This window comes from Rhinoderma darwinii, chromosome 2 (assembly GCF_050947455.1).
Source record: "Rhinoderma darwinii isolate aRhiDar2 chromosome 2, aRhiDar2.hap1, whole genome shotgun sequence".
In the NCBI taxonomy this organism is placed as follows: domain Eukaryota; kingdom Metazoa; phylum Chordata; class Amphibia; order Anura; family Rhinodermatidae; genus Rhinoderma; species Rhinoderma darwinii.
Window position 1 is genome coordinate 279552660 of NC_134688.1, and position 27214 is coordinate 279579873.

The 27214-nt window shown below is 42.4% G+C and overlaps 1 protein-coding gene across 3 annotated transcripts in view; it reads right to left on the reverse strand.

Moving 5' to 3' along the window:
* Nucleotides 1-27214, reverse strand: part of LOC142743000 (lethal(3)malignant brain tumor-like protein 4) — a 66268-nt gene that overhangs the window by 13420 nt on the left and 25634 nt on the right. For all 3 annotated transcript variants that reach the window (XM_075853324.1, XM_075853326.1, XM_075853325.1), the window contains exons 6-13: nucleotides 13926-13977; nucleotides 13746-13834; nucleotides 12878-12982; nucleotides 7191-7326; nucleotides 6237-6328; nucleotides 5963-6114; nucleotides 4014-4090; nucleotides 2705-2790 (exon numbers count right to left, since the gene is read on the reverse strand). In XM_075853324.1, the coding sequence (XP_075709439.1) occupies nucleotides 2705-2790; nucleotides 4014-4090; nucleotides 5963-6114; nucleotides 6237-6328; nucleotides 7191-7326; nucleotides 12878-12982; nucleotides 13746-13834; nucleotides 13926-13977 (789 nt within the window). The remainder of the gene's footprint in view (nucleotides 1-2704; nucleotides 2791-4013; nucleotides 4091-5962; nucleotides 6115-6236; nucleotides 6329-7190; nucleotides 7327-12877; nucleotides 12983-13745; nucleotides 13835-13925; nucleotides 13978-27214) is intronic.

Sequence of the window (27214 nt, forward strand, 5' to 3'; positions counted from 1 at the left end):
TGCACCCCCCGATCGATCGCGGTGTCGGGGCGTCGATGAGCTGGCGGAGAGGGCCGCCCCCCTCTTTTCAACGCTTCAGATGATGCAGTCATGATTGTCCACAGCATTTGAGGAGTTAAACTGCCAGGAACAGCACGATCGCTGTTCTCGGCCGTTAGTCTGGGCTGTCAGCTGTAAAAAACAGCTGACACCCGCATGGTATGGAGGGCGCTCAGCCCGTGAGCGCCCTCCATACTTCCCTATGACACTTATCACGTACATGATAATGCGTCAAGGGGTTAAAGGGCGTTATCCCTCCACAACTCCTCATTACATATCCACAGAATAGGTGATAAGTGTTTGATCGCTGGGGTTCCCGCAACTGGGACCCCCACCGATCAAGAGAACACCCCTGAATAAATGCAACGGCGGTCGTGCATGTGAGCTGCCACTCCATTTATTCTCTGTAGGACTGCGGAGATAGCCAAGTACTGTGCTCGGCTATCTCCGGCAGTCCCATAGAGAATGTATGGATTTGTGGGACTGGCAACGATCAAACACTTATCACGTATCCTGTGGACAGGTGATAAGTTGTTGTGGTGGGATAACCCCTTTAAGTTCTTAAATGAAAAATGGATTATGGAACAAAAGGGCCTACTTCGTAGAGCCATGTTTCTGGAAGGAGAGCTCCCCTAAGAATTCAAAGAGAAGGACCCTGTCCACTACCTGAACCGCCCTCATCATCATGCAGAGATGGGTCCTCTTAGCATCGCAGTCATTCTAGGGCAAGTGAGAGCTTCTATCCCCAGTTACCTCAGAGACCTCAATTAGTCTACTGCTGGACTAAGAGGCAGGAATCGGAAAAGCGAAGAACAGTAAGAGCGTTTTAAAGCTGGGTCAGCTTTCCTAACTTAAAGTCAAAGAATGACAAGAGTTATTTTATATTCAGAGGATCCTCGCTGTGTAATTTTCCTGCAGAGAAAAATAGTATGGTGCAACGTCACCTGGGAGGTTTTAGACAAGTGTTAATGATAGTCTAAACCAGAGGAGGAACGGACAGGGCTACTATAGACTAAGCCAGCTGCTTGGTCAGGAGGTGTTCAGATACAGACTTTAGAGTGGGAGAAGCGACTGTCTGGGATACGTTGAGACACTTGTGACTGAGTGGGTTAGAAAAAATCCCTAGGAGAGCTACAGTTCTCCGAGGGGCACCCTCGTGACCAAAGAGAATTGGAAGGGGCTGGGACCTTCATCTAGAGCATTTCCCAGACTACTAATGTAGTTACAATTATGTCTCACAGAGCCAGATTCCTTTTGACATGAACTACCGCAAGGGGGACCTTAATGCAGTGATCGGCTTCCTAGGAAGGGGTCGGTTAGGTAGTCGGCCCGGGATGACCTTGACTGTTAGAGACTTAAGAAGGTGGGTCCAAAGACACGCATAGTGCCCAGTACAGCCCTGAGGAACCAGGCCTGGATGTTGCACCCAGGTAAACAACAAAAGAACCTCACCAAGCTCTTAGAAGCATGTTGTCAAGAATTGGAACTCTAAACTCCTCTGTATTGGTTTGCAGCCTTGACTGCTGTGCTAGACAGAGCCTTCCGAAAAGTGTGTAACGTTTCGTTGCTAAGCTCTGACCATTCCAGCAGAAGTCTAGTACACCGTCAAGAAAAGAAAAAAAAAGAGGGTAAACTGCTACAAAATGAGCCTGTCTGAGGGTATAATGCGTCTTTCTCATGTTTGCAACAACTGCATTGCCAAATCAGTAACAGAGTCCAGCAACATCTTGATTATCCCACCTATGAAAAGAAGGTGCAAAAACGGTGTAGGAATGATAGAAACAGCTTCTAGCTTCAGCACAATGCTTTAGCACAATGACTCAGTCTGTGCGTACCTATGTCAGCTACAGGGGGTTGCCATTACTCCACCTAAGAAGGGCCTAATGTTGCTGCCTGGTGCTGGCAATAACTGCGTAGGCATGTCAGATACAGCGTCTACCCTATATAGGGGGCTAAAGAGGCTTTTCGGTACATGCAGTTACTGCTAGACCTGTCTGACACAGGTTCCAGTGGTAGCACAATTACTCGGTCTAAATCAAAGGGCAATGTGGGTGCCTAGAGATTGCAATAAGTGTGTAATAGGTGTGTAGCCATGTCAGGTACGGTGTCTTGCTAGAACGCAATTACTGCAGCTGAGAATTTAGAAATAAAAGTAAAATAATGAAAGCAGGTAGGTCTGCCTCCTAAAATTTATTTGCTCTTTGTGTCGCCTCCTACTGGCAGCAACCTATACCAACGGTCCGGTTTGTCCCCTAATGATACGAGCGAGAATTAAAGGGGTTTGCACATCAGGGACATTTATGGCATATCCACAGGATATGCCATAAATGTCAGATAGATGCTGGTACTGGAATGGGCAGCTACGTTGCTTCTGTAACTCACATTCACTTCTATGGGAGTTACGGAAACAGTGTAGCTCAGCAAGCTATGCTGTTTTTGTAATTTCCAACCATGTAATCAGGAAGTGGCCCAGGAGGCAGTGGGAACCGAGAAAGGTAGAACGTCTTTAGGGGGCCCCGTTCTAGAGATCGGTGCGGGTCCCAGAGGTGGGACCCGCATCTATCTGACATTTATGGCATATCCTGTAGATATGCCATAAATGCACCTGATGGACAAACCCCTTTAATTTCTTTAGTTTATGGAATACATATTTACAGATATTTACCACTTTGAATGCCCTTGCTGGGGCTGCCTGTGTGCCAGTCTTCTCCTGATACACCTCCCAGGAGAAACTTTTAGGATCTTTATATTCTAAAAAATGGAGGAACAGATGTTTAGTCAGAACATTGCAATTTCTGTTTACGGTACACTGTAATATTAAACACACTGTACATAAGGGAAAACTCATGTTTTGTGATGTCAAATACCCATTTTTTTTCTTTTATTAGCTATTGTAAACCATTGCATGTAAGAGATCAGTAAATTCAGTAACATGATTATGGTAGGTACCTGAACATAAAAAAAAAAAAAAAAAAAAAAGGTCCAAAATTCTGTGCGGTTAAGTTTCATAAAATATCTTAGTAGAGGGTCAGACCTCCGTTTTACTTATTAGAACAACCTTATTTATACAAATACAGATCTATATGCAGAAAACTCCCCCTAGTGGTCCTTCATTACAACACACATTTTCTCAAAATTTATTGTGCCAGATTTTGGAGAAAATTTAACTGGTTAAAAAGTTGCATCTAAAATTGAGCCAAATGTGAGATAAAATTTGCAACATTTCTCACTGCAAAAAGAAAAGTTGTTGAGAAAAGTGGGTGTGGTCAGGCTGTTAAGTGTACGTTTAGGCTGGAATCACACAAAGTTTTGGGTGCAGTTTTCGATACAGTTGTTTTAGCCAAACACATGAGTGGATCCAAAGGAAGGAAAAGTAGAAATACTCTCCTCTCTTTTGTATGCAATCCTGGCTTTGGCTTATAAAACTGCATCAAATCCGCACCAAAAACTGAATGTGTGATTCCAGCTCGAGAATCATTTAGCAAAAGCATAGGTTTTAAAAAAAAAACCTGTGAAAATTAAAGGAGCAAATGTACAGCTGCTTAAAGGGAACCTGACACAGTGATAGAGGGGAGGGCATTTGTAAAATTATGTTTAATTCCCCCAGCGCAAGTTTCACTAAGGCTAAAGTTGATGTGCAAGTGCCCCTCCACTGCAAGCTCCGCCACTCTACTCTGAGTGACGGCTCTGGCGGCCTCCTGATTGAACCCTCACTCAGGGTAGAGAGTGGCACTTGCGACCGCTGCACCGAGTAAACCGTTAGTTTCTAGGTCATGACCGAGAAAAAAAGGGAAATTTAAAATGCCCTCCCCTATTTCATCCTATCGGCAGTTTTGAGGCCTCAAAACTGATGACAGGTTCCCTTTAAACATGAGTAAAAATACATTTTCAAAATGCACCTGATTTATTAAAAAATGGATGCGCCTTTTAATAGTCTACATGTGTACAAAATATTCAAATAAAAAAGGCATTACCTGGTGGCGGAGTCAGTGAAATACCAGCTTCTTGACAATGCCCAACTGGTCTGATGTATGGACTGCTAGCATCACACCTGGGAAAAAAACAATCAAGAAAGGCTATTCAACCTCAAAAAATAAATAAATAAATTATATATATAAAAGAATAAAACAGTGAATTTCATACAATAAATAAACGATTTTAGTTAAATAAATAAAAAAACAGCCCTCATCTAAATGGTGAGTTAAAAACAGCTTTAACTAATGTTACGCTGTACAACGGATTGGGTAAACGCACAGGAAATGCGGCAAAGGCAAGTTTAAAGCGTAACTGAACGTTCGATCAACTTTTTATTTTCTAGCAGAATGTATAATATAAATATATTTTGTAATATACTTTATTAATGAATTTGGGCTCCTTTTTATGTAATATGTGTTTTAAATGGCCACTCTGACACTTTTCTACCACATTTCATTTCTTGCATTTCTCCTGTTGCTAGCAGAAATCCATACACCGTTTGAATGTATCAGTGTACGGATTCTGCTGCCTATGAGTGCGGGTGGGTGGTGGCCCCATCCTGACGTCAGATGTGCACGCCCCCATCGTGACGTCAGGAAGGTCTCTCTGCCTCTATACACTACACCGTTCTCTTTAGAGCGCATGGAAGAGACTGTGCGCACTGCTCTCTGTGCCTGGATGATTCTCCCTCTTCCCTCCGGCAAAGAGTCTCAGGACACTGTATTCTGAGCTGCTAATTAGCATCAGATAAGACTAAGACTGATCCGCCCCCCCCGCCCCGCGCAATCACCCTGCCCTCCTGTCTTACCTTCCCTGCACTTGCCAGGGAAAGTGAAAAAGAAAAACTCTGATTCCTTTCTTCTGGAGTGTGCAGAGATATTCACATCTCTATATATGTGTTGTGCTGTGCATAGCTGAGGGCACGCTCACAGTATTGTAGTTATCACCTCAGAGTTCACTGCCCATGAAAGATACAGACAAATCGTAAAACCACACACAGTAATACACGCCCCTAGCAACTGGCCAGAATCAGGAAGTGTGAGAAAATAGATGTGGATGTTTCACAAGAAAAAGAGCAGCAAAAAAGGTACTTTGAAGTGAAAAAAAATTGCTAGGAGTAATGTATTCACATAGAGGGACATAATCGCAGTTTAAATATATTTTTTTTGCGAAAGTTTAGCTACGCTTTAAATAAATTTTGCAGGTTTATTAGTACTTCAAGGTAAATGTTCCTATAAGGCCAGAATCATAGACACACAGTTTTGATGCTGTTTTTGGCTCGTTTTTTTGAGCCAAAGCAAGAAGTAGATCCAAAAGAAAGGAAAGATATAAAAGAAAAGACTGATGCATCTCCTTTATTTTGTGTCAACTTCTGTGTTTGGCTCAAAAACTGAGCTAAAAACTGCCATAAAAACTGAATCAAAACGGTGTGTGTGATCCTTGGCTTCACATACACTGTTTTTTCTTTTGTTTGTTTTTAAAAAGTCACTGCTTATTTTTTAATGCAGTTTTTAGAGCCAAAGCCAGAAGGGAACCAAGCAGAAAGAAGTCCTTCCTTCATATTTCCCATTCCTTTTGAGTCCACATCTGGGAACTTCAATGGTACAGTGATTGAAGTCCACACAATTTTTCTATGCCGTAGTTTTACTCCATTGAAGTGAATGGGGAAAAATTGATATATTTTTTTCCTGTTCACCTAGAGGCTGCAGAAGCTAAAACACAAAAAAAGAATGTTAAGTGGCCAACCTCTTGTGTGCTCATCTTTAAAAATCATTATGAAATGTGTGTTCACTGAACAGTGATATCAGTTCTACTTGCCATGTAATAAAAGCTCCAGCAATGTCCAAGCTCATTGGACTGAGAAGTAATGAAGGCCTCATTACATGACGTTATTAGAAATATAGGTGGGAGGACATTAATATTAAATTAATATAAACACACTTAATACCAGTAATCATAGCTGTGATCCCAGTTGTCAAAGTGAATAAGCAATCTGTTCTCCACAATATCGGAAATTGTAGCCACACACAGCAAGGAAGGATTCTTCCGATCCACCGCTTCCAGTTTCATACCAACCCGGAAGCCAGATGGAGTAACAGGCTGCATGGAAAAGCAAACAGAAAGATACTGGCAGACACTAAGAAAGTATAAATGAACATATGGATGATGTTGAAGAAAAAAAACATTAAAGGGACCAGTCTACATTAACTTTGTCTTCTCACCGTGTTGTAACTTTTAAAGAATGTTTTTGGAGCAGCCTGAGCTTTACATTGTTTCAGATACGTGGGCCAGCTAAACTCTCCATCTTTGTAACCTGGAAGCACAATGTAAAGAAGAATGAATGTTATAGCAAAAATAACAAAAACAAATAAATACAAGTAAGCCCAAAAACATATATACTTGAAGTAAATTACAAAGAAATGGTCACCACTTCTCCCATATAAAATAAATATAAGGAAGCGTAGGGGTCTTCTAGACAATGCTAGGTATTATAACTGCTTTAAAGACTAGATCAAGCCTTGAAATCTGTCCTGCTGCCAAAGAATATTATACCAGCAGGAGTCCATCTCAGCTTTTTTAGCAACCCGACTTTAGTGCAGCTTTTTAGCCAATCACATGATCAGTAGATAGACTACTCTTTTCCTGTGACACATGCAAGCAGAACTTGTATTGGTAGCAGGAAACAAAACAAGGGCTCTGATATGAGAAATACAGAGAATGAAAAGAGGTTTATAGAACACTTAGGGTACGTTCACACGAGGTCATTACGTCCGTAATTGACGGACGTATTTCGGCCGCAAGTACCGGACCGAACTCAGTGCAGGGAGCCGGGCTCCTAGCATCATAGTTATGTACGACGCTAGGAGTCCCTGCCTCTCCGTGGAACTACTGTCCCGTACTGTAATCATGTTTTCAGTACGGGACAGTTGTCCTGCAGCGAGGCAGGGACTCCTAGCGTCGTACATAAGTGTGATGCTAGGAGCCCGGCTCCCTGCACTGTGTTCGGTCCGGTACTTGCGGCCGAAATACGTCCGTCAATTACGGACGTAATGACCTCGTGTGAACATACCCTTACTCCCAATGCGTATTTTAAATAGATGACAGGTTCTCCTTCAAGTTAGAAAACCCTTTCAGTAAAAAACTAAATATTGCAGTTTACCCTACTGATCAGTCACCTTTTGGGGGCATAAGTTTATGTCCAGTTTTTTCACACCATGCCACAGGATGTATATCCAGAGAATCAGCATTAACCCAAAAATCATAGCAGTCAGGATATCCATCAAAATGAATTCGGATTCGATAGCCTTGAACCTAGAAGAAGTTGAAAATCTGAGCTTATACGACAATGAAGCTGTACAAATTGTGGGGAAAAATACATAATACAAATAATGTTGAATTCACTACTCTTACAGCTGCATAGATAAAAGAACTAAAGTGGCATATAAAGGGGTTAGTCTGGATTTAAAAATTTGATGGCCCATCCTTATGTTAACATCGATTTTTTTTCTTTTTCACACTTTACACGCCGTTACATTCGTTGCAGCTGTGCAAGGTATTGCAGGAATGTCCAACTCATTTGAATGGGACAATGCTGAAATACAATCACAGCCACTATGAAAGTAACGGCTTGTGCAAGTACAAACAGAAATAAAATCAATGTGAACAATGAAGAGGCTGCAGCGCTCGTACGAGTGACGCGGCCAATTCAAACAGCCGATTGGCGGGGGGACCCTCGCCGATATAATACTGACAGTCTAGCCTAGGAATAGGCCATAAATGTAAAATTCTGGATAATGCCTTTAACCCCTTAGTGACCAGCCTATTTTTGGCCTTAATGACTAAGCTATTTTTTTCGTTTTTCATCGTCTCATTCAAAGAGCTATAACTTTTTTATGTTTGCGTCGACATAACTGTATAGGGTCTTGTTTTTTGCTTGGCAAGTTGTCTTTTTAATAGCACCATTTTGGGGCACATACAATTTATTGATTAACTTTTATTAACTTTTTTTTGGCGGGGGGGAATAGAAAAAAAAGACAGCAATTTCGGCACTCTTTTTTGCGTCCCAAAATTACGCCATTTACCGTGTGGTGTAAATAACACAATAACTTTATTCAGCGGGTTGTTACGATTGCAACGATATCAAATTTATATAGTTTTCTTATGTTAACTACTTTTACACAGTGAAAACACTTTTTTTCAAAATTATTTGTTTTTGGGTGTCCATATTTGAAGAGCCATGACTTGTTTATTTTTCCGCCGATGCAGGTGTAAAAGGGTTTTGTTTTTTTTGCGGGACGACTTGTAGTTTTTATTGGTACCATTTTGGAGTACATGCGACTTTTTGATCATTTTTTTATCACATGTTTTTTAAGGCAAGATGCACAGAAAACAGCAATTCTTGCATTGTTTTTTATTTTACTTTTTATGGCGTTCACTGATCGGGTTAAATGTAATAGCTTTATAGTCGGCGATACCAAATAAGTCAAACTTTTTTTTTTTTTTTTAATAATAAAACATTTTGTAAGGGAAAAAAGTGGGTTTTTTCAATTTTTTTCACTTTGAATTTTTATTTATTTATTATTAAAACCGGCAGGCATCTGTTGAGCCATGCCTCAGTCATGGCCTAGCAGGCATTAACTAGTGGCAGACCTGGGGGCCTTTATTAGACCCCCGCTGCCATAGAAGGCACTGGTACCCTGCGATCTTATCGCAGGGTACCGGTGAGGATAGAGAGGAAGCTCCCTCCCTCCAAAACCAATCAGATGCGGCGCTCGCTATTGAGCGCCGAATCTGAGGGGTTAAACGGGCGAGATCGATACTTATCTAGATCTAGCCCGTTCGAGTAGGTCTTCTCTCAGCCCTTAGCAACCTCTCAGTGGAGAAATCTCCCTGCTCTCAGCCCTCAGCAACAGTTGCTGAGAGAACGGAAATTTACCTGCTCCCCGCTGCGTTTCTTTATTCCGATGCAGCGCCGTAGAAAGGCAATTGAATCACAATTAAAGAGGCTCTGTCACAAAATTATAAGTGCCCTATCTCCTACATAATCTGATCGGCGCTGTAATGTAGATAACAACAGTGGTTTTTATTTTGAAAAACGATCATTTTTCAGCAAGTTATGAGCAATTTTAGATTTATGCTTAGACAGATTTATGTTTAGACAGTGAATAGACATACCACGGGATGTCTATTCACAATCCCTGCACTTCGTTACTCTGTCTGTGGTAGTTACAGCAGAGGAAGCGTGATCCCGCGAGATTACGCAGTAAATGACAGGTTACAACGAGATCACCACAGACAGAGTAACGAAGTGCAGGGATTGTGAACAGACATCCCGTGGAATGTCTATTCGCTGTCTAAACACTTCAGTATTGTTAATGTGTTAGTAAAAGACAGCACATAAGGATCTAAAAGGATCCCTATGCGCTGCCTAAATTAATGGAGAGGAGTGCATGATGCTGATTGGTCAGCGTCATACACTCCCCTGTACAACGCCCACTTGATCTGAAGTAAAAATACGCCCACTTGGGCATTAAGCAACTCATTAGCATAAATCTAAAAACACTAATAAAGCGTTGAAAATAGATCGTTTTAAAAAAAAATAAAAAGCACTACTGTCACCTACATTATTGCGCCGATCTCCTTATGTAGGAGATAGGGCACTTATAATCTGGTGACAGAGCCTCTTTAAAGAGGCTCTGTCACCAGATTATAAGTGCCCTATCTCCTACATAATCTGATCGGCGCTGTAATGTAGATAACAACAGTGGTTTTTATTTTGAAAAACGATAATTTTTTAGCAAGTTATGAGCAATTTTAGATTTATGCTAATTAGTTTCTTAATGACAAACTGGGCATGTTTTTACTATTTACGAAATGGGCGTTGTACAGAGGAGTGTATGACGCTGACCAATCAGTGTCATACACTTCTCATTGTTCCAGCCCAGCTTCTTTCACTGCACAATCACACTGTAACAATGGGCTGGAACAATGAGAAGTGTATGACGCTGATTGGTCAGCGTCATACAATCCCATGTACAACGTCCAGTTGTAAAAACACGCCCAGTTTGTCATTAAGAAACTAATTAGCATAAATCTAAAATTGCTCATAACTTGCTCAAAAATGATCGCTTTTAAAAATAAAAACCACTGTTGTTATCTACATTACAGCGCCGGTCAGATTATGTAGGAGATAGGGCACTTATAATCTGGTGACAGAGCCTCTTTAAAGAGGCTCTGTCACCAGATTATAAGTGCCCTATCTCCTACATAAGGAGATCGGCGCAATAATGTAGGTGACAGTAGTGCTTTTTATTTTTTAAAAAAATCTATTTTCAACGCTTTATTAGCGTTTTTAGATTTATGCTAATGAGTTGCTTAATGCCTAAGTGGGCGTATTTTTACTTCAGACCAAGTGGGCGTTGTACAGGGGAGTGTATGACGCTGACCAATCAGCATCATGCACTCCTCTCCATTCATTTAGGCAGCGCATAGGGATCCTTTTAGATCCTTATGTGCTGTCTCATACTAACACATTAACAATACTGAAGTGTTTAGACAGCGAATAGACATTCCACAGGATGTCTATTCACAATCCCTGCACTTCGTTACTCTGTCTGTGGTGAACTCGTTGTAACCTGTCATTTACTGCGTAATCTCGCGGGATCACGCTTCCTCTGCTGTAACTACCACAGACAGAGTAACGAAGTGCAGGGATTGTGAATAGACATCCCGTGGAATGTCTGTTCACTGTCTAAACACTTCAGTATTGTTAATGTGTTAGTATATGACAGCACATAAGGATCTAAAAGGATCCCTATGCGCTGCCTAAATGAATGGAGAGGAGTGCATGATGCTGATTGGTCAGCGTCATACACTCCTCTGTACAACGCCCACTTGGTCTAAAGTAAAAATATGCCCACTTGGGCATTAAGCAACTCATTAGCATAAATGTAAAAACGCCAATAAAGTGGTGAAAATAGATCGCTTTTATAAATAAAAAGCACCGCTGTCACCTACATTATAGCGCAGATCTCCTTATGTAGGAGACAGGGCACTTATAATGTGGTGACAGAGCCTCTTTAAGCCCATTAGTGGCCGCCGTAAAAACATCTATGGGCGGTCACTAATGTGTTAAAGGCTATGGACACATTTGCACGGATTGTTTTTTTTTTTATTGTTGATTTTCTTCCTAAATGCAAAAAGTTAATCAACTTTCCAAATAGTTTTCATTAAAAATGTCCTACCATTTGGCTGCTGTAGAGTCTGTGTAGCTGCTTTAGATAACTGGCTAGCTGCTGCTTCTAACTCAAATCCTGACATGCTGATGTAATCTGCTTCCCCCCCAGCTTTTCTCAGTGTTAGGCTGGATTCACACGAGGTCATTACGTCCGTAATTGACGGACGTATTTCGGCCGCAAGTCCCGGACCGGACACAGTGCAGGGAGCCGGGCTCCTAGCATCATAGTTATGTACGATGCTAGGAGTCCCTGCCTCGCTGCCGGACAACTGTCCCGTACTGTAATCATGTTTTCAGTACGGGACAGTTGTCCGGCAGCGAGGCAGGGACTCCTAGCATCGTACATAAATATGATGCTAGGAGCCCGGCTCCCTGCACTGTGTTCGGTCCGGGACTTGCGGCCAAAATACGTCCGTCAATTACGGACGTAATGACCTCGTGTGAATCCAGCCTTAGAGATATCAGCAGGGAGGGAGAGAAGTTGTACAGGCAGGTCAGAATAAGGAGGTTGGGAAAGCTTCCAAGTGATCAGGGAGGGTAGATCACACATGCTGTCAGTATCAGAGTGTATATAGGGAGGAGAGCACAGGAGGAATCCCACAGGCTAGTGTAGAGCGAAAGCTAATCTGATGCATGGGAGATAATGAAAGCAGCAGTATGCCGGACACACAGACCTCACATCCAGCATGTATTACTGGGAGGGACATGGCCACAGAAGAAAAGTCTGAAATTAGAGCAGCTTGTAAACAGAATATAAGGGAGTCTGAGAATTAATGAAGAAATTAATGAAGATTGCAGCTTAAAATTTAGAGCAATTTCTTTCACTCCAGGTAACCACTAAAAATCTTTTTTTCCAAGTCAAAAGGTTTCCATAGCCTTTAAAAATGAGGTTGAGCGACTTGGAAAACCTCTTACAAAATAACAGCTCCTCAGCGATGAGCTGATTACAGAGGGTCATACTGCCCAATAAGCGGTTATCACTGGGGGGAGTGGCCATTGAGTGCTTGGAATCAATGGGCAACCTGTGTGACACAGATGAGCCAGCTCTCTTGCGGAATAGCCACTCTTCGTAAAGGCTTTATAGCTAATAGAGGGAAGTTATATAAATAAAGGCTGTCTAAACCAGTCGACCCCTTTTAAAAGGTTATACCATATAAATGAGTTTTCCAGAGCATTAACATTGATGACCTATCCTTAGGATATAGCTTAGGATAGGTTATCAATGTTTGAGCGGTTGAGATCCGACCTCCGGGAGCCCCACCAATCAGCAGAATAAAAAGGGACGCTTCTCCTTCATTGGTAACACAGGCATAGTGTATGGGTGGCTGTGCCTGGTAATACAGCTTAGTCCTTGAATCAGACCCACCCTATCAATCATTAATGTTTAAAGCGGCTCTCATATGCCTTAATCAGCTGATCGCTGTGGGTTTAGCTTCTCTCAACCCTGCCAATCAGCTGTAATCACTGCGAGAATACGCATCGAGACATACATGGAACATTACATGGCGGCCCTTCAAATTAATGTATTCCAATATAATGCAATGACGTTCCATGTTCGCCAGACCGGCTCTCCGCGAATAGGGTATAAAAGACAACATGTTGGCAGTCAAACTTAGTGGCTCTTACCTCTACAACAGTCAGGACGCAATACAAGGATGGATGTTCTGGATCTATTCCTTCTAACTTTAATCCCACTTTAAAGCTATTCCGTGACTGGGGAAAAGACTGATGCTGAAACAAAGAAAACTAGTTTTAAAAAGTGTTATTATTTAAAAGAAAACCTTGTGCTCGGCAGTAATTTAGGAAACTTTGCTACACAGAGAAAAGGAAAAAATACAAATTGAAAGATGGCTCATCCAGCTCAATACAATAAAGAAAACAAAATGGATAAAAAAAAAGGAGGAAAAAAAAAATATCTAAATGCAACAATAACAGATATTCCTGTAGTCTTCTAGTGTACTCTTTCATTTTGATTCAGAGAATCATTTTATTATGAGAATCTGAGTAATATTTGAAATCATGGGAAAAGTCAAAACCAACATAAAAGCTAAGGCAAGTACAAAAGATGCCTAATTAAAGAAGAAAACCTCCAGTACTCAATCTTTACTTGGAACGGCTCATAAACCAGTTTTAATCTAAAGTGCTCTGGAGTAAGATGCACCTAATTTAGTAAGAGGAACAAGCCTTTTAATAAATGGCATCTATGGCCAGAAAGTCATATTTATGTCAGCTATGAGCCGGCGTAAATTTGAGAAATAATTTAAGCTAATTTCTGGTGTAAATTTGTTGGCCCTGGGTGGCTACACCCCCTCACGCTAAACCTCGTAAAAAATGTTTTAAAAAAAGTGTTGAGTGGTGTAAAAAAAAAAAAAAAGAAAAATCGACAAAAATTGTTCTATACATTTCCACGAGTGTCTTGTCACAAATAAAGATGTGATTTTACTGGATGAAGTAGCAGTTTGAAATAAATAGTACAGTTTTTACAAAAAAATACCTCTTTGAACAGCTTAAGTGGTGCAGCTGGCATCTTCTCCTCTTCCAGGTATGAAACCCAGTTCCATAGCTTCTTCTTCTGTGTAGATGCTTGGATAGCAAGAAGAAAAACAAAAATTAAAACTATTAAAAATATGGTAATATATGACATTATTGGGAAACAAAGGAAAAAAACATCTACCTGCTTTGATTTGCCTGGCAGCTTTTCCTCTCTTATGGTGTCTGATTTTATCCTATTAAAAAAAAATTGGCAAAGAGAAAAATTATATGGAAACAAAACTCCAACTGAAGCCCAGAAACTTCTGCTTTATGAATTGAGAATATTATGTAGAAGATTGGAGGGGTTAAAGCGTAACTCCGGTGATCCACTTAAAACACTCTAAGGTTATACACATCAATAATAAATTTTTTATTATTCAACATAAAATTCTTTTTTCATCATGTTCATTGGGTGACACAGAGATGACTGTGGGTGTAGCTGCTGCCACTAGTAGGGACACAAAATAAATAGAATTATCTCCTCCTACCAGCTGAATCCCTCCTGCAGGCAATGAGACAAACCACTTTTGAACAGAAGCAGTTGGAGAAGCAGAGAATGCAAATACTGAAACAATGCAACAATCAAAATAGTAAGAACAATAATAACCATCTGAGAACCTGAGGGAAAAGACCGCCTGTGAGGAGAAAGCGGCCCTAGTACACAAAGAGAACAAACCTGGGTGTGTGCTGTGTCCCCAAATAAATGTGACAAAAAAGGATTTTTCGGTGAGTAATAAAAATCCAAGCTTCTTGTCTGTGTCATTGGGGGACACAGAGATTATCGTGGGATGCTCAGAAACAGTCCCCAGGGTTCGGAAAAATAATAGATGAGTGCGGTCAACTTCTTGCCGCCTGCAGGACCCTGCAACCAAGAGAGGCGTCACAGGATTCGAAAGTATGCACCCTGTAGAACTTAAAAAATGTGCTCTGTTCAGTACTGCCCACAAAGCACATACCGCTCTAGTGGAATGAGATGTTATCTGGAAAGGCAGCTATTTGCCCCTTAGACCAATATACCCCACCAATAGCAGACCCAATCCACTAGATATGGGGGTCTTGGAGGCCACCAGGCTCTGCCTGTGGCCCTCTGGATCACAAAAAGGGAGTCAGACGCTGGAATGAAGAGGTCTGTGCCAGATAAATGTGCAAACCAAGTCTAACTTGTGGAGAGTCCTTTCCCTAGGATGCTAAGGAGAGGGACAAAAAGAGGGCAGGACTGTCTTCGATGAGGTGAAAAGCTGAAACCACTTTCAGTAGAAGGGAGTGAACTTGGCGGAGCACCTCCTTGCATTTGTGTATAAGTAGGAATGGAGACTAGCAAGATCATGCCACTAACTCGGAGACATGCCGAATTTAGGTGATGGCTACTAGAAAGGCCACTTTCCAATACAGGTAACAGACGGAAATGCTGTTGAGACTCAAAAGGGGTGGACTGCAGAGCCTCAAGGACCAGATTAAGGTTCTAAGGGGGCTGTCGGTTGGAGGTAGAGAGGCCCCACATGTGCTACGCTCTGCAAAAAAGAGCACACGGATGATTTTACCACCAAAGGACTGATGGGGAGGAGACTTGACTCTTGAGGGAACTGCGGGCCAAACCAATATCCAGACACTCCTGGAGGAAGGCGTGTAAGCGAGAAAGGGAGGGAGAACTGGGTTTTAAGTGGTGTACCCCAGGGTTCCGTGCTGGGACCACTATTTTTCAACTTATTTATTAATGATATAGAGGATGGGCTTAATAGCACTATTTCTATTTTTGCAGATGACACCAAGCTATGTAGTAATGTTCAGTCTATGGAAGATGTTCGTAAATTGCAAGCTGAATTGAACATACTAAGTGTTTGGGCATCCACTTGGCAAATAAAGTTTAACCCCTTAATGACCAGGCCATTTTTTAAGTTTTTCCATCGTCGCATTCCAAGAGCTATAAAGTTTTTATTTTTGCATCGACATAGCGGTATAAGGTCTTGTTTTTTGCGGGACAAGTTGTACTTTTCAATACCACCATTTTGGGGGACATATTATTTATTGATTAACTTTTATTAACTTTTATTTTGGGGGGAAATAGAAAAAAACCTGAAATTTCGCCACTCTTTTTCTCGTCTTAAATCTACGCCGTTTACCGCGTGATATAAATAACACAATAACTTTATTCAGCGGGTTGTTACGATTGCAACGATACCAAATTTGTATAGTTTTTGTATGTTTTACTACTTTTACACAGTAAAAACGCTTTTTTTTCAAAATTATTTGTTTTTGTGTCTCCATATTTGAAGAGCCGTAACGTTTTTATTTTTTCGCCGATGCGGTTGTATGAGGGCTTTTTTTTTGCGGGAAGACTTGTAATTTTTATTGCTACTATTTTGGAGTAGATGCGACTTTTTGATCACTTTTTATCACATTTTTTTAAAGTCAGTATTCACAGAAAACAGCAATTTTTCCATAGTTTTTTTATTAAATTTTTTACGGCGTTCACCGTGCGGGTTAAATAATGTAATAGATTTATAGTCGGGGTCGTTACGGACGCGGCGATACCAAATATGTGTAACTTTTTAACTTTATTTTGTTTTTTTAATAGTAAAGCATTTTGTGAGGGGAAAAGCTGGGTTTTTCATTTTTTTTCACAATTTTTTTAAAATTAACTTTATTAAACTTTTTTTTCACTTTTTTACTAGTCTCATTAGGGGACTATAATATGCGATTCTGCGATCGCATTTATAATACACTGCAATACTTTTGTATTGCAGTGTATTACTGCCTGTCCGTTTAACACGGACAGGCATCTGCTAGGTCATGCCTGCGGCATGATCTAGCAGGCATTCACTCCAGGCAGATCTGGGGGCCTTTATTAGACCCCCGGCTGCCATTGGAGACACAGACACTCGGCGATCGTATCGCCGGGTGTCGGTGGGGGAGGCAGCTCCCTTCCTCTCTCCAAAACCACTCAGATGCGGTGCTCGCTATTGTGCACCGCATCTGAGGGGTTAAACGGGTGAGATCGATACTAATATCGATCTCACCCGGCAGAGCAGGGACGCTCCCAGCCCTCAGCTGCCTCTAGCAGCTGAGAGCAGGGAGATTTGACAGCTCCCTGCTCTGTAAACTTATTCCGATGCCGCGACGTAAAAAGTCTATGGCATCGGAATAAGGCCCGTTAGTGACCGACGTAGAAACACGATGGGCCGGTCACTAACAGGTTAATGTAGACAAATGTAAAGTTATGCATCTGGGAACCTACAATCTGCATGCATCATATGTCCTAGGGGGAGCTATATATACTGGGGGAGTCACTTGTTGAGAAGGATCTGGGTGTACTTGTAGATCATAAACTAAATAACAGCATGCAATGTCAATCAGAAGCTTCAAAGGCCAGCAAGGTATTGTCGTGTATCAAAAGAGGCATGGACTCGCGGGACAAGGATATAATATTACCACTTTACAAAGCATTAGTGAGGCCTCATCTAGAATATGCAGTTCAGTTCTGGGCTCCAGTTCATAGAAAGGATGCTCTGGAGTTGGAGAAAATACAAAGAAGAGCAACGAAGCTAATAAAGGGGAATGGAGAATCTAAGTTATGAGGAAAGATTAAAAGAATGAAGCCTATTTTGCCTTGAAAAGAGACGACTAAGGGGGGACATGATTAACTTATATAAATATATTAATTGCACATACAAAAAATATGGTGAAATCCTGTTCCATGTAAAACCCCCTCAAAAAACAAGGGGGCACTCCCTCCGTCTGGAGAAAAAAAGGTTCAATCTGCAGAGTCGACAAGCCTTCTTTACTGTGAGAACTGTAAATCTATGGAATAGTCTACCTCAGGAGCTGGTCACAGTAGCTACCATCCCTTGGTTGAACTTGATAGACGTCTTTTTTCAACCGTACTAACCATGTAACTGCATTGGTGGCAAAATCTTATTTTCACACCAGCAGAAAAAAGTTAGTGTTGTGGTAAATCCGGGATGATGAAGGATTCCTAGTCTTCAGCAATGTCTGGATGATACGCTCAAACAAAGAACGAGCTCCTAGTACAGTGGCTTCAACAGCCATGTCGTTAAACGAAGCGTGGCGATCTTCAGGTAGAAAGGTGAACCTTGGAAGAGCAGGTCGTCTCGGAGGGGAAGACGCCAAGGTGCGTCGACCATGTCGCAGTACCAGGCCCTGTGGGGCCAATCAGGAGTGAGGAGAATTACTGGTACACCTTCCACTTTGACCTTCTTGATGATTCAGGGAAGAAGCGGATGAAAGATGTATGGGAACTTGAACTGGTTCCACGTGATGACCAGAGCCTCTATAATTGCCAGTTCCAGTGGATCCTGAGCCCGGGCTACAAACGTGGGCAGTTTATGATAGAGTCTGGAGGCCATGAGGTCCTGTATGAGGGGGATACAGATGAGTTGGAGTTCTTTATTATCCAGCCAAAGCTGAATAATGTGTCCAGACTGATTTGAAAAAAGTAGATACAGGCAACACATCCAAAAAAGCAAGGAACTTTTATTTTAATATTATTCACCCATGCAACATTTCAGCTCAACAGAGCCTTTCTCAAGCAAAGGCTTTTCTCAAGCCTTGAGAAAGGCTCTCTTGAGCTGTATCTTCTTTTTGCTGCTATTGTGTCGGACGGCTGAATCTAGTCCTGCTGGGCTTAGCTTTTTCTGGTGCTGTAAAAATTTGTTTGTATCAGACTGATCTGAATACCTTCCTGATTGGCCATCATGGATAGAGCCTCCATCATCATGTCATCAAGGTAGGGTATGGCTACAACCCCCCCCCCCCTTAGAGTAAAAAAGGGCCATCACTGCTGAGAGAACATTTGTGAACACCTGTGGCGCTGTTGCCAACCCAAAAGGGAGTGCAACAAATTTCTAGTGGTCCTCCAGGATGGCAAAGCAAAGCAACGGTTGGTGGGATGCACAAAAACGGTCATGTAGGTATGCATTCTTGATGACCCCTGAGGACAGGGACTCCCCTTGTTCCATTGATGTAATGACCGACCTCAGGGATTACATCCGGAAGCGTTGAAGTTTGACATGCCTGTTGGGGCATTTTAGGTCCACCACTAGGCGAACATTTCCTTCCAGAAAGGATATATTGACGAAGGTGTTATGCCCTTTTTGACTTTCTGACTTTGCTGAATACATAAGACCAGCAGCAGGGTCAGCAGCTAAATAAAGAGAATTGATGGCACAGTGCGTTTCCAATGTTCAGAACAGTACAGCTCCAGGGCTACTGCGCATGTCCGGGAGCTGTCCTATTCACTTCTATTGAAACAACAGATGTTGCCGGGCTTGGAAATATATACAGGCGCATCCGCAGAAACGTGACCATCGCTGCTGGACCGCAGTGGTGGCCACAACCATATGAGACACAGGGAATACGAAGATGGGGATATGAGGTGGACAAGAATGAATTTCTCACTAGCATTGCAAAAGAAAAAAGAAGGCATTTGCAAACATGCATATATTTACGTTTTGTACTATTTTAACTATGATTGCCGCAAAGGGGATTGCTTGTTAATGGGGCCTGCCATGGAGCAACGCAACGTTCGTTTTACTTCCGCAATCCTGCCATGGTAAAAATACTGCGACTAAAAGCTGGTTTTGCTCAGTGCGTACAGGAGGGCTGCTAGGAGGAGCTTTTAACTTAGTGTCAGCCTCCTAGTGGCAGCAGCTATACCGACAGTCATCTCTGTGTCCCCCAATGACACCAATGAGAAATGTAAATTCAAGTGTCTAATGTAGAATTTAAAAAACAGCGAGTGCTCTGCTGTTTCTTAACTTCATTCACTTGAAGGCTGCACAATCCATTAATTTCAGTATAGGGCAGAGTAGGAGCAGATTTTAGTTATTGCAGCCCTGAGAGGGAGGGAGCGCTAGTGAGAAAAAAAAATCATACCCAAACAGGGAATTACAAGCTGTGTGCCTGCAGAGGCAATGTCTTGTGATTCCAGCAGCATCAGCACGGTTTCAAGCAGAAGTCATTGCAGTGTGAGAGGTGAGGAGTGTCAAGTGTAATGTGAGCTTGCAGGCTTGTAGTGATGGTGACTAGTGACCAGGCTGCAGTTGCACTGTAACCCTAACATAGTAAACAATGATTAAAAACTTCCTGTTAGTGAATTAGGAAGAAGTAGAGCTCTGCAGCACATATTGCTGAGCTTTAAAGAAAAAGGCTCCACAAAGGTACTGCACAATGGGGAATTAAGAGAACAGTGAAGTTTTTAATTTTTCACTGGTCCACTTTAAGCCATTGTTAACACTATACTGTCAAGAAGAGTAAAATTAGTATAAAGTGACAAGGTTTAGTTTAAAGCGTACTTAACTTTTCAGGAGATTTTCAGAGTAATCTGTCATATGTGTGTAACACTATTTCTGGTCATTACAGAACTTGTATTCTGCATTATTTAGCAGTTCTCCGCTCTGCAGGCTCTCTCTCTAATTCTCAGTTGTCTCAAAGCTAGTGGGTGGAGTCTAACTGCTATCATGTCTTCTATACAAAGTACACAAAGAAAAGGAGAGTGCTGCTCTCCTATCTCTATCTATCACATATACAGAAGATGCAGCAGCAAATACAGCAGTACAGTGTAGCTGAGAATCCAGCACTGTGGTGACATAGGAATATTCCCATCACGTCTGTGTGACGAAACACAGCCCCACCTTCTGCAGTCCATCTCCTAGCCTCTGTAACCAGGGACTGATAATGCTTGACAACAGGGAGTGGACAGCAGATTACAGGAAGGGAGACACCTATTGGTAGTACTTCACAGAACTTGCATGGATAAAACACCTACATTATAACAGTAAATAAGTTACAAAGTTGGTATATAACAGGTATACTATTAGATTAGCATAAGTTGTTTGAAAAGTTAGTGTCCATTTAAAGAATCTCCAGCCATATAGCAATAAACTAGTATACACCAGGTTCACAAGTTAATTGCTCTGCATCCAGTCACAGAATAGTAATGTGGTGGTGCAGATATTTTAACCTAGTGTGTTATGATTACACACAAAATTATTTATGCTTCACTGTATGCACATAAAAGTCTGATGACAATATGGAGCGGTAATCAGCTTCTAGTGCAGGGGTCTCAAGCACGCGGCCCGCGGTCCGCATGCGGCCCCTGGGGCTGTCATCTGCGGCCCGCGGGACACAGAGCCGCTAGTATCGGCTCTGCTCCGAGACTCTGGAATTCCCTGACATCGCTGTCCACATAGGAACAGTGTGTCAGGGTCTTGCCCAGAGCGGAGCAGAGCGCTGGTGTCGGCTCTGCTCCTGGACTCTGTGGAATTCCCTGACATCGCTGTCCACATATGAACAGCGATGTCTGGGGCTTCCCCAGAGCCGGAGTCCAGAGCAGAGCGCTGGTGTCGGCTCTGCTCCGGGACTCTGTGGAATTCCCTGACATCGCTGCCCATATGTGGACCGTGTGTCAGGGTCGTCCCCAAAGCGGAGTCCCGGGCAGAGCGCTAGTATCGGCTCTGCTCCGGGACTCTGTGGAATTCCCTGACATCGCTGCCCATATATGGACAGTGTGTCAGGGTCTTCCCCAGAGCGGAGTCCCGGGCAGAGCGCTATTATCGGCTCTACTCCGGGACTCTGGGGATGCCTCTGACATCGCTGTCCATACATCGACAATGATGTCAGGGGCTTCCCCAGAGCAGGAGTCCCAGCGATGTCAGGAGCACAGCTGGAGTCTCAGGAAGAGCCTACTAGCGCTCTGCCTGGGACTCCAGCTCTGGGGTTGCCCCTGACATCTCTGTCCATATATGGACAGTGATGTCAGGAGCAGAGCTGCAATCCCAGGCAGAGTGCCAGAAGCGGCTCTGCTCCGGGACTCCAGCTCTGGGCAAGCCCCTGACATCACTGTGGCAGCATCTGCAGAGGGCACTGTGGCAGCATCTACAGAGGGCACTGTGGCAGAATGTACAGAGGGCACTGTGGCAGCAACTACAGAGGGCACTGTGGCAGCCTCTACAGAGGGCACTGTGGCAGCCTCTACAGAGGGCACTGTGGCAGCCTCTACAGAGGGCACTGTGGCAGCCTCTACAGAGGGCACTGTGGCATTATCTACAAGTGGGTGTGTGGCAGTATCTGAAGAGGACACTGGCCTTATCTAGGGGTGTGTTGCATTATCTTAAGAGGGCACTGCGGCAGCATGCACAGAGGGCACTGCGGCAGCATCCACAGAGGGCACTGCGGCAGCATCCACAGAGGGCACTGCGGCAGCATCCACAGAGGGCACTGCGGCAGCATCCACCGAGGGCACTGCGGCAGCATCCACCGAGGGCACTGCGGCAGCATCCACCGAGGGCACTGCGGCACTATCTAAAAAGGGGCTGCCCAATCTTGACATGTGTGCTAACTGAGCCGCCGGACTGCTTTTAGCGACACTTAAACTGGAAAGCTGGATTGTTGAAATAAGCACGTGGAGAAATATCTAAAATTTTAAACCTAGCTCTATTATTATAGTAATGTAGTATTATTATTATTATAGTAATAGTGTTATTGTAGTTCAAATAACTAATTGATTAACAATAATTTTGTATTGTATCAAATTTGAAAGTAATGCGGCCCGTCAACTTCCCATTTTTTCTATATGCGGCCCACTTACCCGGCCGAGTTTGAGACCCCTGTTCTAGTGTAATGAAGAATAGACTATAGTGAGAAGGTCAAATTGTTTGTCAAAGAACACATGGGATTTTACATATTTCTTACATGACTTATAAAATATTATTATTATTTAGTGTACACAGTGGTAGCCAAAATAAAGCTCATCCTGGCTCTGAAAGATTTGCTTGTCTATTCAGCGCAGATACAAGTGTTGTAATAATATTCTGTCTCTCTGCTTTACTAGCGAAGAAAATACAGTGCAGAATATGTCCTATGGGATCCAAAATAAATAGCTTTTAGAAAATGTTCTAGAAAACTATAAGGCTACATTCACATGACAGGGAAAAACGGCCCGAAAGAACCCCTGACATCACTGTCGATATTTGGATAGTGACGCCGGGGACTCCTCCAAGAGAGGAATCCCCAGAGGGTCGGCAATGCTCTTCCCGGGGATTCCGATCCAGAGGGAGCCCCTGAAATCACTGTCCATATATGGACAGTGAGGCCAGGAGCTCCTCCAGCAGCGGAATCCCCGGCCAGAGCGTGGGCAACGCTCTGGCCGTATATTGATAGAAATGCCAGTGGCTTTTTAGGTGGAGCACTTGCCGTCACTGTCCATATACGGACAGTGACGCCAGAGGCTCCTCCAGGAGCGAAATCACCGGCCCGAGCGCCGGCAACGCTTTGGCTGTATATTAATAGAAATGCCAGGGGCTCCTCCTGGTGCGGAATTCCTGGCCAGAGCGTTGCCGACGCTCTGGCCGGTGATTCTGCTCCTGGAGGAGCCTCTGACATCAGTGATGTGAGGGGCTCTCTCTACGATCAAGATCCCTGGCCAGAGCGTTGCCGATGATCTGGCTGGGGATTCCGGCATCTCATAGCCCCTACCGTCCGACATCACCGAAGGTCTAGCAATAAATGTGCAGACAAGGTCACAGGTATGGAATAGTCATTGGTAATTAATATTTCTTCAAAACTTTTACTTCCTACTGAAATTTAACTTTTACAAAGAGGACTTTCATTTTGTCCATTGTCAAAATTCGATTCCTTCCAGCTAAACCGTGATCTGAACAGACTTTCGCAATATAAGATTGAAGGCACATTTTGCAGCTATAGAAAGTTCGATTGCACCTATGTTGGATACCATTCCCACTGTTACGGAAACGCAAGAGACTCTTAGTTTGACTAATCTTGGTTTAACCCCTTCTCGACATTTGTCGTATGGATACGTCATGGAAAGCCAGTGCTTCCCGCATTTTGCAGTATCCATACGACAAATGGTGGACACCGGCTCAGAGTCGGTTCCACCATTCCCGGGTGTTGGCTGCATGTTATAGCTGACACCCTTTGGTAATGGCGAGGACTGAAGTTTGCTCCGATCCCGGCCATTAACCCCTTAAATGCAGCGGTCAAAAGCGATGCTGCATTTAAGGTATTTGCAGCTCATCGGCACCCCAGCAATTAAATTGCCGGGATGCTGGTGGCTGCAAAGGCAACCGGAGGCATAACACTGGCCCCCCGGTATGCCTAGTACGGAAGACTTTCAGGCACCGACAAGAGCTAGCGTCATCAGAGGTGGATGTCAGATGTATGTTACAGCTGACATGCACCTGTAACGACAGGAGCCAGAGCTAGCTCCAATTCCTGCCATTAACCCCTTAGATGCAGCAATCGAAAACGATCGCTGCATCTTCGTGGTTGGTAGCAGATCGGCAGCCATGCCATGCTACAGCAAGGCTGCCGACTGCTGCTACGGCAACAAGAGACCTAACAATGCTCTACCATTATGGAAGGCGAATAGACCCCGCCCCAGAGGCAAAGCCTTATCGGCTTGCGGTCAGTGATTGACTGACAGATCTAATACATTGCACTATATAGGTAGTGCAATGTATTTGTATTAGAAAAAGAATCTGACAGTTGGACCTAGTGGGACTAAAGAAAAGTGTAAAAAAAAAAAAGGTGAAAAAAAAAAAAAAAGGTGAAAAAAAAAAAAAGGTGAAAAAAAAAAAAACGTTTTACAAAGTATAATAAAAGCTTCAAGTAATAAAATAAAATAAAATAAAACACAATTGCCCTTTTTGCCTTATCAAGTCCTTTATTATTGAAAAAAAACCATACATATTTGGTATCGCCGCGTCCGTAATGGCCTGAACTATAAAAATATTGTTATTTATTCCACGCGGTAAACGGTATAAAAAAAAAAATATTGAAAAACAATGCCATAATTTATTTTTTTGTTCACTTTGCCCTACAAAAATTGGAATAAAAAGAGATCAAAAAGTCGCATGTACCCCAAATGGTAGCAATAATAACTACAGCGCGTGCCCCAAAAAAACAGCCCTCATGCCACTACGTCTATGAAAAAATTAATTAGTTAAGGCTCCAATAAGTCAGGAAATAAAAAATATGCAGTTATGCAGGCCCGAGGGGAACTTTTCTTCTGGCGATTTATCAAGGCCCTAAAATTAGTGAACCAGGAAGGGTAGGACCCAAACATATCTGCTGGAAGCGAGGGCGCCCATATTATACCAGGGCAACACTTCGCAGCAAAATTCCCCAAACTGCAAAGGTGCGGAGAGTGGACCAAAAGGGGGACAAGAAAGGACACCATTTATCAGTGCGACACTGGCCTGTGCATAAAGGATTGCTTCGCAGCGTAACACACATCTATGGATTATTTTACCCCATTATTATACCACCTGACTATGCCCCTGAAGTACTCTGCACAGCATACATTTGCCCCCACATTATAAACTGAAATACCAGTAAAACTCCAAACAAAACTACTAGCAAGCAAAATCCACGCTCCAAAACGGCGCTCCCTCCCTTATGAGCCCTACAGCGTACCTAAACAGCCGTTTACTTCCACATATATGGCGTCACCGTACCCAGGAGAACCCTTTTAACAATTTTTGGGGTGTGTGTCTCCAGTGGCACATGCTGGGCACAACATATTTGCCACTGAAAGGGAAAAATTTACATTTTTACTTTGCACCATCCACAGCAAAGTAAACCGCGGCAAAAAACGCCCGAAATTGCCGCTCATGGATTTCACTGGGAGGTGGAGGCATTTTTTTGTACAAGAGGAAAAAAACGCTTGCGGGAAAAAGAAGCGACATGCCCCATCTTAAGGCGTTTTCCGCCTCAAAAAAACATTGAAATCAATGGGAGACGGGAAAAACGCAGCAAACTCCCTCTGTGTTTTTTCATGCGTTTTATGGCAAAAAAACGCTTGCGGTCTTTTCCTTTGCCTTTTGGAGAGGTGTAAAAAAAAACAGCAAAAAAACGCCTGTGTTGCAAAACCACTTTAAAAAAAAATGGAGCTTATTTTTACAGGCAGAATTTTCTGCAAAAAACTCTGTGTGAACAGGGCCTAAAAGTAGTGATCACCAAGTCGTAATTCACGCGGATTAGACGAATTGTGTTCAATTCTGACTAAAAAACAGTGGGATTAAATGAAGGGAGAAACCATTTCATACAAAGTGGATACGCTTCTGGTATCCTCGACAGGGTTACATCAGACGTGACACCACATAGATATACCCGTTCATAAGTATCATTCTTTTCATTTTAAAATCTATGCTGTGATCAAAAAACACTGGCATATTTTGAGAAAAGTATATCCTCAAGTTGCAGCATTTCACCACTTACCACTTGTTGCAACAAAAAATCTTGGACTCTTCGGGACAAATTAGTGAGAGCCCATTAAGGTAGTGAAAAGGGATCTATTCAACAAACTTTTTTGAGCTCAATACGTGTAGGTAACTTTCCTTGTCTCAATTGTCATCAGTGTTCCAATGTAATTTAAGGACCGCAATTTTTTCACCCACACAGGGGATGTCACTATAACTTCCAAAGGCATTATACATGTGATTCTTCTAAAGTGATTTATTTGATAAAATGCCCTTGTGGCCTTTTATATGTAGGCGAGACGACGCAGAGAATCAAAGATCGTATATGTAAACACAAATCTACGATCAGACAAGAAAACTTGATACTACTGATACCACATAATTTTTTTGAAAAAAAGAATAAGATTTCCCAATTAAGGTTCCAAGTGACAGAAAAGGTACAGCAACCAAGATGAGGAGGTCATAATCAAAAAGATATCATTACGCAGATAGGCGCATTGGATACACACTTTACAAACGTTACATCCAAACGGGTTAAATCGAGATGACGAGATCTCAAACATCCAATAATTATTTGGTATATACTTCTCTAGGCTTATTAACAATCAATGTCGCTATTCAGTAACTGATAATTCCATATTTATAACCTCTTTAGGTAATTTGTTTATAAGTAATCATAGAATTTTCTATATAAGAAATACATAAAAAATTATTCTTAATTGATAAAAAACATATTCTCTCTCTTCCCTTTAGACCATGAGGTTCGGCAAATAATAATGCTTCATGTTATAGCTAAGAATAACATTGAGTATGAAAAGGACAATCGGGAGAATGATCATACCCTACCGTCTTCGGTTTATTAAAAATAAATAATAATATTATTGGATATACTGCATTGGATATTTCATATAAATTATGGAAGTAATGCTTTCTTTCATTTCACAATTGGCTACGGCCTCCTACTATCTCAATAAGCTGTATCTTTTTCAATTAATTACATTCTGTCAATTGGTTTTCATGAATGAACCCTCTTTTTATGAAGGAATTCTCCGTTGATCATTCTGTATTGATGTTTTCTTCTTTTTTCTGAATGAATTTGTTCAGAATGATAGACATGCATTTGTAAATTTACTATGTTCTTTGATTTGATTGTGAATGAGACTCCAGCTTGTGGATATGTTAATTTAGACACATT